General features: G+C 33.6%; 1 protein-coding gene across 36 annotated transcripts in view; it reads left to right on the top strand.

The window, feature by feature from the left end:
* The window catches only part of shot (dystonin-like protein short stop), a 733,882-nt gene extending 718,049 nt beyond the window's left edge, over positions 1-15,833 (top strand). For 29 of the 36 annotated variants that reach the window (XM_072531672.1, XM_072531664.1, XM_072531657.1 and 26 more), the window contains 3 exons: positions 4,295-4,336; positions 11,180-11,248; positions 15,006-15,833. In XM_072531672.1, the coding sequence (XP_072387773.1) occupies positions 4,295-4,336; positions 11,180-11,248; positions 15,006-15,165 (271 nt within the window). In that variant the 3' untranslated portion in view covers positions 15,166-15,833. Of the gene's footprint in view, positions 1-4,294; positions 4,337-11,179; positions 11,249-15,005 lie in introns of those variants that run through there. The other 7 variants (XM_072531680.1, XM_072531679.1, XM_072531670.1 and 4 more) reach the window with 4 other exon arrangements.
* Positions 15,834-16,154: the final 321 nt, after the last annotated feature.

Below are 16,154 nucleotides of genomic sequence, written 5' to 3'. Positions count from 1 at the left end.
CTCATCCCCCATTTTTCGTATTCATCTTTGAGCTTTCTAAGCATATAATCTGCATGTTTTCCACAGCTTGCAATTAGTACTTGATCATCTGCAAAGAACAGCGTTGTCAGATAATGGTTGTTAAGCTTCAACCCCATTCCCGCACATTTTTGTCTCCACTGGTGCAGTGCTTCTTGGATATATATTTTGAATAGGGTGGGGGAAAGACAACATCCTTGTCTCAAGCCTTTCGTTACTGTAAATACCCCTGAGAAAGTATTTCCTGTTTTTACAGTGCTTTGAGGACATTTATAGATGTTCAGTATTGCTTTTAGATATGTTTTACTAAGGTCTGTTTTCGTCAAGACACTAAATAAGAGTTTTAAAGGAACTGTATCATAAGCCTTCTCCAGATCTATAAATACCAGATGCGTAGGGAGGTTTCGAGCTGTTCGTTTTTCAATTACTTGTTGAAGGGTAAATGTGTTGTCCACGCACGATCTTCCTGCTCTGAAGCCGCTTTGTTCTTCAATTTCTTTATACTCCTCTTCTATTCTTCTTTTCAATATACGACCATATAACCTTCCCAGCGAGCTAGTTACGCTAATGCCTCTATAATTTCCGCATTCTTTTCTGTCTCCCTTTTTATAAATGGGGCTAATGTGGGCCAAATTCCAATCGTCTGGAATCGTTTGGCCTTCAATTAAGCATTTATTAAAAATATTCACTAAGCTTTCCAAAAGAGCATCCGGTCCATGTTTCACCAACTCGATGGGAATGTCTCCAGGCCCGGGTGTTTTTCCGTTTTTCATTTGTTTCAATTCTTTTTTCAGTTCTTCTTTGTTTATCTTATGCACCTCTGAGTTTTCTGTCATTGAGATATGGTCAGGTCTTTCCATAAATTCGTGCCTACTTTCTGTTAATAGCGTTTCGTAATATTTTTCCCACTTTTTATTTTGAATCAGGTTTATATTTCCCTCATCTTTTCTTTCTTTTCTAATACTTTTTATGAATTTCCAAGCTTGTGTCACTTTGGTTCCTCCTAAGCATCGGTCCATCTCTTCGCATTTCTCTTCCCACATTTCGTTTTTTCTTTTAGTGACTTCCTTCTTTGCTTCCCTGTTGAGTCTGCTGTAAATTCTGCGGTCTTCTGAGTCTTTCGTGGATAGCCATGTTTGATAAGCTTTTTTTTTGTCTTTAATTAATTTTCCTACTTTTTCGTTCCACCACTCAGGATTTTTTCTTTTGTCAGGTTCTTCGTATCCCAATGCCTCTTTGGCCGCCTGATGAATGCAATTTTTTATATCTTGATATTCTTTTTCGGCTGTTTCTCTTCGAGTTAAGTGAGTTAGTTTTGAGGCTAGTCTAAGTTTGTAGAGGAATTGTACTGATTCTTGTTTGAGGCTATCAATATTATATCTTATCTTTGTGGAAGCTGCTACCTTCTCCTGTTCAATTTTGTTCTTGTTTACTTTCCTGTAGTGTATGGTTATTTTTGCAACCACCATATAGTGGTCAGATCCGCATTCGGCACCACGATACACCCTTACGTCATTTGTTTGGAGCCTTTTGTTTTCTGGTTGGATGAGATAGTCGATTATAGATTTTATCTTTTTCTTTGGTTGTTCCCAGGTAAATTTATGTATATCTTTGTGCTGATAAAATCCATTCATTATTTTAAGCTGTAATGTTTCACAAAGATCAATGAGTCGCTCTCCGTTGTTGTTTATTTTGTCTTCACCATATCTTCCTACCACATTGTCTTGTAATTTTTTGCCTACCCGAGCATTGAAATCTCCTAATAGGCATATTTCTTTGGATCGGTTTACATGGGTCAACACGTCAAGCAATTTGTCATAGAATTCATCCTTAACTTTTGTATCAGAATCGTCACTAGGAGCATATACTCCTATTATAACTATCGTCTCCCCATGTTTCTCAAGATCCATCATAATGATCTGCTCGTCTATCTCTTCCCAACTCTTGATATTGTTTTTGAGTTTTGTATGCACGGCTATAGACACACCTCTTTTTGCTCTTAATGATTTTTCAACTCCACTGTATAAATGAATATAGTCGTTCTTGATTTCATTTCCCTTTCCTTTCTTTTTTGTTTTTGTAAGAACGCATATGTCTATTTGTTGTCGTTCTAATTCTTGAAAAACTTCAGTTTCCTTGGTTCTTAGACCTTGTACATTCCATGTGGCCAATCTCATAGTCCTTTTTCGTAGCAGTCGTCGTCTTTTGTTTCCGTCCTTATTCCGAGGCTCTTGATCGAAATTTTTAGCAAATAACTTTTTTCTAGAAGAAGGGGTGCTGGCCCATCGTTCAAACCCCCAGACTTGGAGGACCAGGATTTGTGAAGAGTATGTAGTAGGAGTAAATGTAGTGACCCGTCTGCCCTCGGAAACCTAATAGCCATTCGGGGTCGGAAAAAAACGAGAGTTAGCCAAGAGAGGCTGATAGGAAAGATTAAAGACATTTTACTCAAGACAAGTTGAAACAGAGTAAAATGTGAAGGCCCTTATGATCCGCCAGGTGCGTTTCATAAGCGTATGAGTATTGATACAATTTGTGTTCCCGCTCACACCTCGGGGTGTTGACTACAGACTGTATGGCTCGTCCAGCATGCCATAGCATGGAGGATAGGGTACACGTCATTTATACAATGTAGATACCCCAGCTCCATGGCCTGACCATAAGATTTTCAAAATACTCTGTTACAATCCTTGCTGTGTGTGGTGATCTTGAATTAGCAAAAAACCATTTCCGATAAACCCAGCATATGGCATCACATGATGTTGTAGGATCTCCGTTATGTATATATCTGTTTGCTGTTAAAGCGTCCCACCCAATCAAAACGAGATCCTTGTGTGCCTCAAAAGAAATCTCCGCACAAAACATTATTGAGTCACCATCCAAAAGCAACCCGGTGTGACCGAGTGCTGGCAGCATAACGTTCTCCAGTCGTTCTGTAGACCTTATTTCGACCGTCTTTACTATGAATTGATATTCTACACTTATCCGTAAACAATAATTTTTTCCAATCGTTTGTTGTCCGACTGCAAGTCTGCATCTTTTGTGAGCCACAGTAAGCAATGGCCCCGTTGCTGGATTGCAAACTGTTAAATCCTGTTCTCTTAACCTTTGTCGAACAGTAGAAATGTTGATTACTGGTCCTTGGGCTTACTGAATATGGCTTTGGAGCAGTCTAACAGTTTGCGTCCGGCCTCACAATGCATCAATAGTAAGAACGCGATCTTCTCTGACTGTTGTCTCGAGTAGCGGGTCGTCATTGATGAGATTCAGTCTCAAGAAATCGTTGGTAAGTTCTCTTCAAAGTTAAACGACTAACATTAAATTGTCTTGCTCCATTTTCCAGCATTTTAACAATCTGAACAGACTTTTGATATTTTGCCTTCGTTATTAAGAAATACACTCCACAGTAAGGCGACCGGTGTAACACTAAGATATCTCAGAAACTCTTTAGAATACTACAATAATTCATACAGTTCCCAAAACAATTAATTCCGAGAAGTTTCGTTGATTAGTAAATAATGAATTCTGAGAATTCTAGGCTTTTGTGACTTTTTTTATGCGCTTGCCGCTTACAGACTCGGTCTATCTTCTCAATGCACGTGAAAATTCATTTAATTTTCCACTTTCCATTTAAGATTTCAAAGTTGGGGATGCGGAATCGTGTTTGGTGCCATTCGATAGGTTTTGGAAACATGTTAAACACGTGTTTTTTGGTTTTTCATTTGGAAATGTATTTCTCGAGATATTAAACCGTTTTCATAATTTTCCTAGGGTATCACGATAAATCGTTTTTTGCTAATAAAACGCCATCTATCAACATTTTGAAAAATGTTTCTTATAAAAGTTCTTATTTTTTTAAGAGGAACCCAAATCTGTAGTAAAAAATGGGGGTTCCTATTTAAGATATCAAAGTTGCCACCCTCCCCGCTTTAGGGAGTGTCGCTGGGGTGTCTTGTTTGGTATCATTCAATAGATTTTTAAAAAATATTAAACACGGTTTTTTAGTTTTTCGATCTAATGTTCAATTCGCCAAATATTCGACCGTCCCGCTTGTTTTATCATACCTTGTATATAATCGCTTTACAGAGGTTTTCTACGAAAACCCATGCTTACTTTGATTGTAGAACAAATATTATACGAACAAAAAATGTGAAATAATTTCGTTGTTTTGGTCGTGGTTTAACAAAATTTTTAGATGTTTGTGTTTTTTGTGTGTTTACATTTCTTGAGTGAAACTAACTGAAATATTTTTATGCTTTTTCTACTAACCCGACAGAAAATCATCAGCAAGCAAAACGAGAATTCCTAGACTAATTAGGTATGATTAATCATAGCCGTAAACAGATCGGTGCATGTATTATATTGTGGGAAATATTTATATTTATATTTTTACACAGGTGCCTTGGTAAACGAAATAAACTGCTTCACAAGTATTAGTAAAGTTGTAGTATTCATATTAATGCATATAAAGTATAAGACAAATTAGTTTCATGCTTTCGCAATGATTATTATGTAATAATAACTTTGATATTCAAAGGTTTGTAATCTGGTCGATAGCGGCGCTGATAATCAAATTTATTGTGGGATTCATTCAATCTTCTGACAACTACTGCTGTGAAAACAAGTTTTGTTCGAATGGTAAAATGCGCGATTATTATAGAAACCCATATCGATTTTTTTTTAATTATTGTTATACCCTTTTTATATTGCTCTATTTTTTTACATTACCAAAAAATAAGTTTAAGAAATTGTGAGACCGCTGCGGTAGGAAAAATGTTTCTGATTCGGTTTCTTTGCGGATTCTTGTTCAACAGTGTCCTTTTAAAGAAAGCTACAGGGTGCCGGGCGAAATTTTTGGGCAGAAATTGTACAAAAATTTTTTCAAAACAAATTCCAAAATCAGATTGTTTGCTCCTGAAAGTCGTTTTTTTAGTTTTTGTGTCATTTTAAACAAAAAAGTTCTCTTGTCATTTTTCTGTCAAGTTGACAGTTTTCGAGTTATAAGCGATTTTAAATCTGAAAAATGCGAAAATACGCATTATGAAAACTCATATCTAAATTACTATTTTTAAGGTTACCAAATGCCTAAATTAAAGTTTAAACATTCAATTTCAAGATTTTGAAGAGCAATCGGGGCTTATTTCAATTTAGACCGTTGTTTTTCAATTATTAAATGTGCGCGTCCACTCGTTCTTTAAGCAGCCGCGGCGGTATACGTACTTACGCGGAAAATACCCAATACATATTGACATTTATTAACATTTTGTAACAATAGTACACAATAAATTTCAAAATCAATACTGTTAATAATAAATTCATATTAATTACTATTTAACTGGGAATAAGCCACAATTAAAGGTTAAAATACGTTTATTGACGTTTCAATTTCCACTTCGGAAATCGTTCTCAAAATACAAACATTAGTAAATTAAACAAATTTTGTTTTTGTTACTTAGTGAAAAATTCTTTAAAAAACGAATATACCACTTAGACCCATTTGTAGTACCATGAATTCTCCTTGTAGTGAACTATCAAAATTTTTATTAAATATTTTAAAACCAATTGCAAATAAAAATGACACATTTATAAAAAATACACAACATTTTTTAAATAAATTATCAAATATTGAATTTAATTCAAATAATACTTTAGTAAGTTTTGACATAAATAGTTTATTTACGAATGTGCCATTAGATAAGACTTTAAATATAGTCAAGACAAAATTAGAGAGTGATGATACATTGGCAACTAGAACAAGACTAAATATATCAGCTATAATGGAGTTAATAACAGTATGTACTGATAATACATATTTTCAACTAAATAATGAATTCTATAAACAAAGTTTTGGACTAGCAATGGGCTCTAGTTTATCTCCATTATTAGCCGATATATTTATGGAAGATTTTGAAACAAATATTATTTCTAAACAAAATTTAAAACCCTCAGTATGGTGGAAATATGTAGATGATGTATTCTCAATATGGCCTCATGGATCAGAGTTGTTGGACACATTCCTAAATGATATAAACGATAAAGAAGAGACAATAACATTTACCATGGGAAAGGAATATAATAACACATTACCTTTTCTGGATGTTTTAATCTCTAAGAACGATACTGGATACGAAACTCAGGTGTATAGAAAACCAACACACACCAACAGATATTTAAATTTCAAATCAAATCACAATATTAATATTAAAAAGGGAATCATTAAATCCTTATACGATAGAGCCAAAATTACTTGTTCTAACCAAAATTCGTTCTTGGAGGAGAAACATTTGTTAACATCTGTTTTATTAAAAAATGATTATCCTTTATCGTTTATAAATTATCCTTTATCGTTTATAAATAAGGAATTTTCAACAATAGATCGAATAGAACAAAACAACTTAGAACGAGATCCTACAACATATACAAGGGATAATACGAGGCAAATAACAATACCATATATAAAAGGATTATCGGAAAAGCTTAAAAGGATAGGAAATAAATTCAACATTTCAACAACATTCAAAACAACAAACACGTTGAGATCTATTTTGTCCAAAACCAAACCTAACAATGAACAAGAAAGGACAAAGAATTGCATTTATAAAATACCTTGTGAATGCGATCAGTTTTATTTAGGTGAAACATCAAGGCCATTAAATGTTAGAATAAGTGAACATCAATCCTATATTAAAAATAGAGAATTTGATAGATCTCAAATATGTAAACATGCATGGGATAATGAACATAGGGTTCAATGGAATGATTCAAATATAGTCATAAAAGAAAAGGATGGTAAAAAGAGAAAAATCAAAGAAGCGGCTCTAATTATGCTAAATGAGACCAATTGTGTCGCGAATTCCTCGGCAGAATGTAGTAGGATCTGGTTACCCATATTGAAAGAGGAAGTTATTAAAAAGAAAATACCAGTATTGGTAAGTCAGTAACATATAGAGAATACATCATTTATATTTTTTAAATAACAAACATATAAAATCGGAATTTGGTATTTATTGAAGGTAAAATAAATGCAAGATCAAATACTTACCATGTCGGGATACTATTATGAGGTTTTTTTCCTGGTTTTTCCCTCATAATTTACTATGGAATCACTACCAGGAGAATTTTACTGTCATCATGGCATGTATTTGTCTTTTTAAAGACGAATTACATGTTATGATCTTTTCTGACGGATATTCTCAAGTTAAAGTTGATTTCATGTAATCGAATGAACTATCTTATAAGTAAAGTCGTCCCAGGAACGCAACTCAACAATATTGGCAATATCATTTTAAAGTCGTCTACTTTAAAATGTATAATGTATGTCTGAATTGTCAATATAGATGAGTCAGATAAAATTAAATTAATAGAAGAATTTTTCACTAAGTAACAAAAACAAAATTTGTTTAATTTACTGTTTGTATTTTGAGAACGATTTCCGAAGTGGAAATTGAAACGTCAATAAACGTATTTTAACCTTTAATTGTGGCTTATTCCCAGTTAAATAGTAATTAATTTAAAATGCCACAAGAAAATAGCTTCAGAACAATAATAAATTCATATTTTAATAAATGTTAATATTTGTTGGGAATTTTTCGCGTACGTAAAATAGGAATAAGTGCGACACAGACGCACCATATAGTGCGCCGCGTCGGCTTAAAAATGGAGTACCCTCGCATAATTAACAATTAAAAAACAACGATCTTAGTTGAAGTAAGCTCCGATTACTCTTCAGAATCTTGAAACAGTAAACTTCGAATTAGACACTTGTAAACCTCGAAAATGGTAATTTACATATGCGTTTTCAAGCAAGAGTTTTCACGGAGCAAAAAGGTGATTTTTGGAGTTTGTTTAAAGAAATTAAACAATTTCTGTCCAAAAATTTTAATCGGGACCCCTCAGATTTGTTTAAAGGGGGCATTTTTCAACAAGAATCCGCAAAGAAACCGAATCACAAACATTTTTCCTACGAGAACTGTCTGACAACATGCACTAATAAAATAATAACAATTTAAATATACCTAAAAAATAAAATATCAGTAAAAAAATTGTTTGATCTGGATCAAAGACGAGTCTTCTGTTAACACTACCAAAAATTTGTATATGAACGCAAAAATAGATTATCAGCGCCTCTATCGACCGGGTTACAAATCTGTAAGAAATTTTGTGGCAAACATGAGTCGTAAACCTTCATACTCTTCTCTAACATGTTATCGCATATTTAGAATGATCTAATCAAATTTCGTTTATAAATGCACCCTCAACCATAACTTTGAAAACTTCCTTAAATATGCGTTCTGATTATTCTTAAAATATGGAGGATTAGCAAGTATTTATTTTAGTAATTTCTCCTCTTGTCTTACGTTAACGTAACTACGACCTCACCTGACATTAAGGTCATGTTGAGTCATACAAAACATTGTCTTAGATCTAGGTTAGTTATACATACATTACATAATTGTTATATAAGAGACTATTGTCTTTTTACAAAAGATTTGCTTCTTTTTATATGCTAGTAAAAAAGTTGTTTTTACTAGTGCACAAAAATCACGTGGAGCAGTTTATATTCAAATATTACAGTTTTTGCATGAGACCTTTCATTTCTGCAGCATGCGTTTAGGTTTTGGATTTTTATGTAGTTCAAAGATTTGCTTTATGTGTATATTTAAGAGAGTCCAGCAATATTAATAAAGCAACTATTGGGCATTGAATTTTTGGATGTACGATTATGTTACATTAGAATAGCAATTAACGTAATTTCATATTTTGAAACTCTTCAATGCGTTCCAATATTTGCAATATATTGGATTGCTATCAGTAAAGACGTAAATATAGATTTCTTGGTCTTGGAACGAGAATATGATAAAGAATAACTACTCTAGGTTGCCAAATCTTCTTCGGAATGGTCACTTCGAGGCACAAGTATGAGTCTTACATATCACCAGTTTCCATATATTGGTAAAATAATAATTAAGTAAAGTAAATAGAGAAAGATAATACACTATAATACAGTGATCGGTCCGTTAGCTCGATATACATCCAGATATTTAAATATGGTGAACAATTATCCATTACGAAAAATTGAAATAAAAAATAGGAAAATTTTGGGAAACATCTCATGACCAATCAAAGAAAATAAATAATTCCACCGAAGGCACAATCATAAGTTACCTATATGAATACGTGAAAGATATTGTTACTAACATGAGAAAACTGAAAATGATGTTTTATGGTCACCTAGAACGTATTAATCCTCAAAGACTTACCCATCGCATTTAGTTTTCGATCTCAAGATATTCCTCTTATTAAAAATGGACAAGACAGGTTAAAATAGATTAAGCGAACAAGCTGAAATTCAACCAATATTGCCAAAGCCTCAGAAATAAGATGAAATCTACCAAGAACCTTATCCGTCTCACTATTCTAGCTCCTCGCCCTACTAGCAAGTGGACACAAGAAAGAAAAGAGGAATAATCCATTAAAATGAAAACCTACTGATAGGGGAGGAAAACTAGAGTTATAAGAAAGACACAAAATTCGTCATGATCCTTAAGCAAAAACAAATATCAGGAAAGAACAATTTAAAAAAGCTTGTAATAAAACGCACTCGATATAATTGGTTTTAGGATTTTGATCCAATAGTCTCAGGTCTTCTGGTCTGCTTCTACTCATCTTTTTCTATATCGCTTTATTTAGGCATATCTTTCCTGTTTCTCCCATTTATAATATTCTTAGAATATTACTTACATTTAACATCTGTAGTTAATATGTCACTCTTGAGCCCCAAATTTTCTGATACTTTGAATCGCTATCGCTATTATCTCGTAGGCATTTGGTCTTCTTCATTCTTCTTCTGCTACCATTATGGGTAAGTGTTTTCGTAAGATTTTCCTTTATCAGGCTCTAAATTTCTTTCCTCTTTCTACTTCATGTTTCATTTTTCACATAATTTTGTCTATTGTTTCATATGTCCGTATTTTAGCTCTTCATATTTTTTTGCCTTAAATATTGTGTTTAATAATGTATTGTAACTTCTTTATTTGTCACTGCCACTTCATGGGCTCGAAATCCGTCACAGTTCCAAATTTGTATTACCTCACATTATTTCCCAGTATTATCTATTTATTTTCCTCTTCTTCCATCTCTATATATCTGGTTTTGATTTGATTTATTATCAGACCATAATATATTCTCTTTTTCATCATAGTCTGCTCTACTTTTATCTATTTTATTTCTAATTCCTTATATTGTTGTAACATTGATCTGGTTTAGTGCTGTCTTGCACTATTCATCAAACAAGTGTCCTGTTTTATTAATTTCTGTTTTCTTAAAGTTTAAATCTGTCAATACTTCCATAGATATTAAATTATGCCACCATTCTTCTAGATTTCGGCACCTCTGCTCATCAAAAGTCGTATTTCTTCTTTATGGGAAACTGTTTTCTTATAAGCTCTAGCTTGTTACGTGATAGCTGAGCTTTAAGTATCCTTTGACACCGAAGACAACTCGTCAAATGTCCCACCAGCTCGGCCAATCGAGGATTTTTTAATCGAAAAATTTATATCAACGAATGGAAGCTTAAAATTAACAATAATTCCTACAGCACATATTTAGAAAATTTGGGGACTGAACAATCCCAATTGAAATAAGAAGAAATTACAAAAACGAGTGGATGACGGAAGAAATATTTGATCTAATTGAGCAACGCAGACAGTAAAAAATACATCAGAACCAACAGGAATACAAGGAAATCCGTCGTGCGATAAGGGCAATAATTAAAACCGCAAAGGAAAGCTGGATGACAGAACGTTGTCAAGAATTGGAATCACTACAAGAAAAGGTGGGCAGCTTTGAACAACATAGAAGAAATTTCGAGTTTATACAAGGAACACCATGAGACTCGCCTGAAGAATGATCAAGGAGACTACGTACATACCCATAAAGAACTAGATAAAATCTGGACAGACTATGCTTCGTTCCTACGGATAATAGAGCGAATATACCAACATATGTTATATCATATTTTTAAATCCTTGAATATCATTAATATTTCTGGACACTGCTTTGTATATTTTACTTTATATATTTTGTTGTCTCCATTTTCGATTTGCGTAACAACCTATAACATGTACTAACTTGCTTGTATGTTTTAATTTTTTCTCGAAAGGAGTGCAAGTTCAAGCAAAGTTAAACAAGTGACTATTGGCGTTGCCCCTTCGCTAAGGACAGCCTCTAGGTAATGCATTAACCTTTTTTATTAATACTTTGAATTAATACGTACGTGTGCATGCGATGTGTGTTAATTACTTTTCAGCAGATTGTTGTGATCATATCGTCACTGTTTTCGACTATTCTTAGTATGTAGTAAATTACGATAAAACTCTGCTTACATCTCGTTTCAAGAAACCATGCAAATACTGTAACCATAAAAACGTTCTTAGACTAATGTTTATCACTAGCTAAGATTATTAATATAGACTTAAGAAAGAAGCCTTTTAACACCTTCCAGTATGGATCAATAAATTCGCATCACCGAGATGTAAGATCCTATCTTGACATACAACTCATTTCATAGGTCGTTCTCGATTTAGTCACGAATTACAATTCATAACCACAAAAAAGGCAGAGCTGATTTAGAGTTACGTTGGTTTCAACTATTCTATCAGCTATTAGCATAATAGGTATCATCTGCATCAATCTTTTCTTTTCTTCTATTACTACGTTTTAACTATTTCTCGTGTATTTTGGACATCAAGACATTGTTTCTTTGGGTGCGCATGTTTAGATATGGAATTGTTTTAGATTGGAATCCTAATTGTTTCTTTTTTAAATCTTAAACCTTTCACAAGGTGCTCTAGCTTTACAACGTTTAATTCTTCTTTTTCTTCTTCTACTTCTTGGAGATCTGTCGATCTGTTTAATTCTGAAGTTGCCTTTGGTTAATTTCCTGGGAAGTAGATTGCCAAGTATCCCTCCATCTTTTAGGTGGTCTTCCGGGAGGCCTTGAACCGGGCGGGTTGTTTTCTGGGGCAATTTTTGGGAGTTTATTCACATCCATTCGTCTTACATGATTATACCACATCCTATTTCGATATATCTATGCCTAGATATCTGAATTGCATCACCTGTTCTGTGGGGTTGTTCTCAATCACTAACTTACATCTGAGCGGATCTTTTGCTATTGTCATACATTTAGTTTTGTTGGTAGAAATGGTCATCTTTAGTTGGCCGCTTATTTGAAAGAACTGAAAGAGCGGTCTCTGAAGATCATCTTCTGATTCGGCAATAATTGCTGCATCATCTGCATAACACACCGTACCAATTCTTTTGTTGTCCATTCTGTATCCGAGATTGAGAGATGTTACTTTGTTTATAATTTTGCCCATGAGTAGGTTAAACAAGAGGGGGCTTAAACTGTCGCCTTGTCTAATTCCTCCCGGTGTTGGAATATTTTCAGTGAATTGGTCTCCTGCTCTAACTTTGGTTACATTGTTGTTATTTAGGTTACGATGGACTATCTTTGTTATGTTGGTCGTTGTTTTATTTTCTTTTACGTTTAATTTAACAATACAAATATTGAACAATTTTTATTATATGTTAATCTTTGAGTATATCATAGAGTTTTGTTAGCAACCATACTGTGATTCACTGGATGAGATTTAGGATGAGTTGTTCATATACCTTAAAAAGATAGCATAGAAGCGAGATTTGTCGTTCATTTTTGGATTAACCTGGGTTCTTACCTTGCTTTAAAAGCGGTATTACTTTAGCTTTCATCCAAAATACCGGTATCTTTCTTGCAGCTCTTCTGGCAATTGTTAAATAGCTCCAGGGTCCAGTTCTTGGCGACTGGACTCTAAGTTTTTTATTTGCTACACAGCTACCAGCTCTACCATTCTTCATTCAGTGGATGGTTTATTTTCTTAATCTTGAAAGGTGACTGCAAGCAATTTTTTTAAACTATGAGCTTTTAATTATTTATGATTTCTGTGGTCTTAAGCTAGGCCATGCGTTTAGTCGAAGCTGAGCTAATTGTTATGGCGTTACTTGATAGAGTTATCAAGTATCTAATATATGCCATATCTAGTCGGTCCTAGGTGTCTATCCACTTTGTTTTTCTTGCTGCGCTGACTATTTCCATCAGTGCTGCTCCACGCGCTATCTTTTCTTCTTTAAATTGGTTTTAGATATATGGTTTTTCATATTTGGCTAGAATGGTTTTTGATTCCTCAGAAAGGCCTAGTATGAAATGTCTGTATCCTCTGGGTGTGTATCGTCTTGATGTTCTCTTGACTATCTCCACAAAAATGTCCTAAAACTGGGATAGGGCTTAGATTATTGATAGTTTTCTTCTCTACGAACTTGAAGCAGTTGTCAGAGGGTTTTGGAGGGTCCTTCAGGTTTTGTCGGTAAAGGAGTATGGCATCCAAAGTTATTTACATGCCATACTCAATTACCTTCTCAATTATTATCTTATATCAGTCATATCTTATGGCTCGTTTAGTTTTGTGCCTAAGTAGTGATTTTTACTTTGTTTTTTTTTTGTGTGGAAGCTGGAGGCAAGTCTACCAATTTTTATGCTACTCTCGAGATAAACGCTTGTAAAGCTTAATATGTTGTTCAGTCGTTCGCCATTTATAATGGTTCCTTCGTCAATACCTCTCAAGATTAGGAGTAAGTGCTTTGCATAGTAATGTGGACGGCTTATAACCTTATAGTTATCTCCTTATTTTTATATCTTCTGTGAGTCGATCTTCTACCCAATCAGCCCGTTCAGACGCCATGCACGATATGATAATTTATTAGAAACGAAATATCGAACCAAATATCTTTAGCCCAGAGCCCTAGTTAGTTTGTGGCAACCGTGAATAATGGATGTCAGTAGTATGTTTGTGGCGTTGTGTTGGTATCTAAAATACTGAAAACGACAAAGCAGTAGGTACTGAGAACATCTGGGACAATGCGATGCTATAAAAACTGATAAAAATGTCTATGTCCACTTTATCCATCTTGTACCTACTCCACTACGTCAGAGACGATGTAATTAGGCCTTTTTAGTATTCCACTAGTTCGACAAAATTAGAATCATGCAGGGGCGTACCTAGATACAAGTGCCACTAACGTTTGGTTCGAATTTTGTATCACACGGCATACGGTTTGTAGTGACCAAAAATCGAATGTAAATTTCGACATATCCGGTAAAATTTCCGAGTGCGGTATACGATTGAATCGTCTGAGCACGCCCATAGACCTTGTCATCATTTTATTTATGCGTCGGTTAACATCATTAATTAGAATAAACAATTATAGATATTATTTATATAGTAATCAAGGATTGATGCCTAACCTCTCAATCAGCTTACTTCATTTTCTTTTTTGTGGACTTGCATGACATTTGATCCACCTTTTTAATTGAGTACAATTATGGGCTTCAACGGAAATATAAATAAGTGAACCACCATCAACGATTTTCTCGAATGGGAGATTAAATTGTGGAGATAATACTGCATTTCCAACCATAGTTGCTCAAAACAGTACCAAACAATTTAATTGCAGCTGTTTCAGCATGGCGGCTGCATGAAAAGGCATATTTAAAACTATGTGCCACTGAGCAATTCGACATTTTTATCGATTTAACAAAAAAAAATGGATAGAAAAATATCGGATGCCAATTGAAATCTCAACAAAAAGTAACTGTTCTTCACAATCTTGCAATTCAAATTTTTGGATTTTCATGAATAACATATTAAACGGCTTCAATATTTTTAGCTGTATATCTACCAACCGTCACCCTTCAACTTTCTGCCGAAGTTACCAGTGTCCGAATTTTTTAGTTGACTATATTAAACTTTTTTTTAAAACATACTTAATGATATTACTTATTATAGTTATACTTAAACAAAACGGTTCTGAACTTAATATTCAAGCTTATTTCTGTATATAAATGAAAAATTGTATTTACGTCAAATTTTAATGAAATTTTCTGTTCATAGGACCCGGACACCTTCAGGATCCAACACGCCCGTACATCCGGATCAGCAAACAGCAGTGTCAAAATTACTAAAGCGTCCCACGGGTGGCACAGAAACTCCCACTGGCCAAGCTAGAAAGAAAAAGTCTTCTCTTTCCGATCGGGAGCCTTTTAGGTTATAATTTAGTCTCTTAACTATTCCAAAAAAAAACTCACACTGACTGACATGTTATGTTAAGAAACTTAAAATGTTCATATTTTTGTATAAATGTAAAATATTTACTGGGATTTTTGTTTGGCAAATGAAATTATTGATTTGTCGAACAAAAGACATGGTTGGATTTTTTGGTATATACAATTAACAGCACTCTATACTAAACTACTTAGTATATTAAGCCAAAAAACACGAAGTTATTTATTGTTTGTGTAATTAAAATGAAGATATTCAAATTTATTAAGTTGCCATATCTGTAAGAAAAAATTTGGAGTGATTAGGTATGTTTTTTTATATTGATTTGTGATTTGGAATATCCGTTAGAATTGTACGGAGGTTTAATCTGTATATTGGCAAAAGGGACCATTTTTTTTAAATTTCGTTATTAAGGTTATTTACTAATTCTTCTAACCTGCTTTACTGTTTTATTTTTATTAATACCCTTAAAGCCAAACACTGCATACTACTTTCTTTTTTAAACACATGAGATGAAGAGAGTGTGATTACCAGTAATTGCTTGTTTACCTCTTAAAATCGCCAGTTTAAGGGGCGAACAACATGTAACTTATTTATATGTAATGCTTTTGTATTATTTAACTATAATTGTTATTTAATAAAAACTAAATTTTATTATTACATGAGTCTTTTATTCTGATTATTTTTATATACATTTCATTCTTTATCCAAATAGACGACCTAATGTTCGTGTATGCCAATTTACTGAATGGAAAAACTTCTGCGGTTTTCCTGTAAAATCAGCTCCAAAAAATTAGAAATATGAATATGAGAAAAGCTGTAGAACACAATACTGTTTGCGGGTCACCAAATCTTTAACAATAGTGTACAAAACAAATTAATAAAGAAGATATAACTATTATTATGGGTGACTTGAATGCAAAAATTGGTAAAGGGAAAAGCGGTGAAGTCATTGCTGATTTTAGGGAGTGTTCAATCAAA

The sequence above is a fragment of the Diabrotica undecimpunctata genome, chromosome 5, assembly GCF_040954645.1.
Source record: "Diabrotica undecimpunctata isolate CICGRU chromosome 5, icDiaUnde3, whole genome shotgun sequence".
Lineage (NCBI taxonomy): Eukaryota > Metazoa > Arthropoda > Insecta > Coleoptera > Chrysomelidae > Diabrotica > Diabrotica undecimpunctata.
The sequence above is the reverse complement of the archived record's forward strand: the minus strand, read 5'-3'. Positions and strand labels throughout refer to the sequence as shown.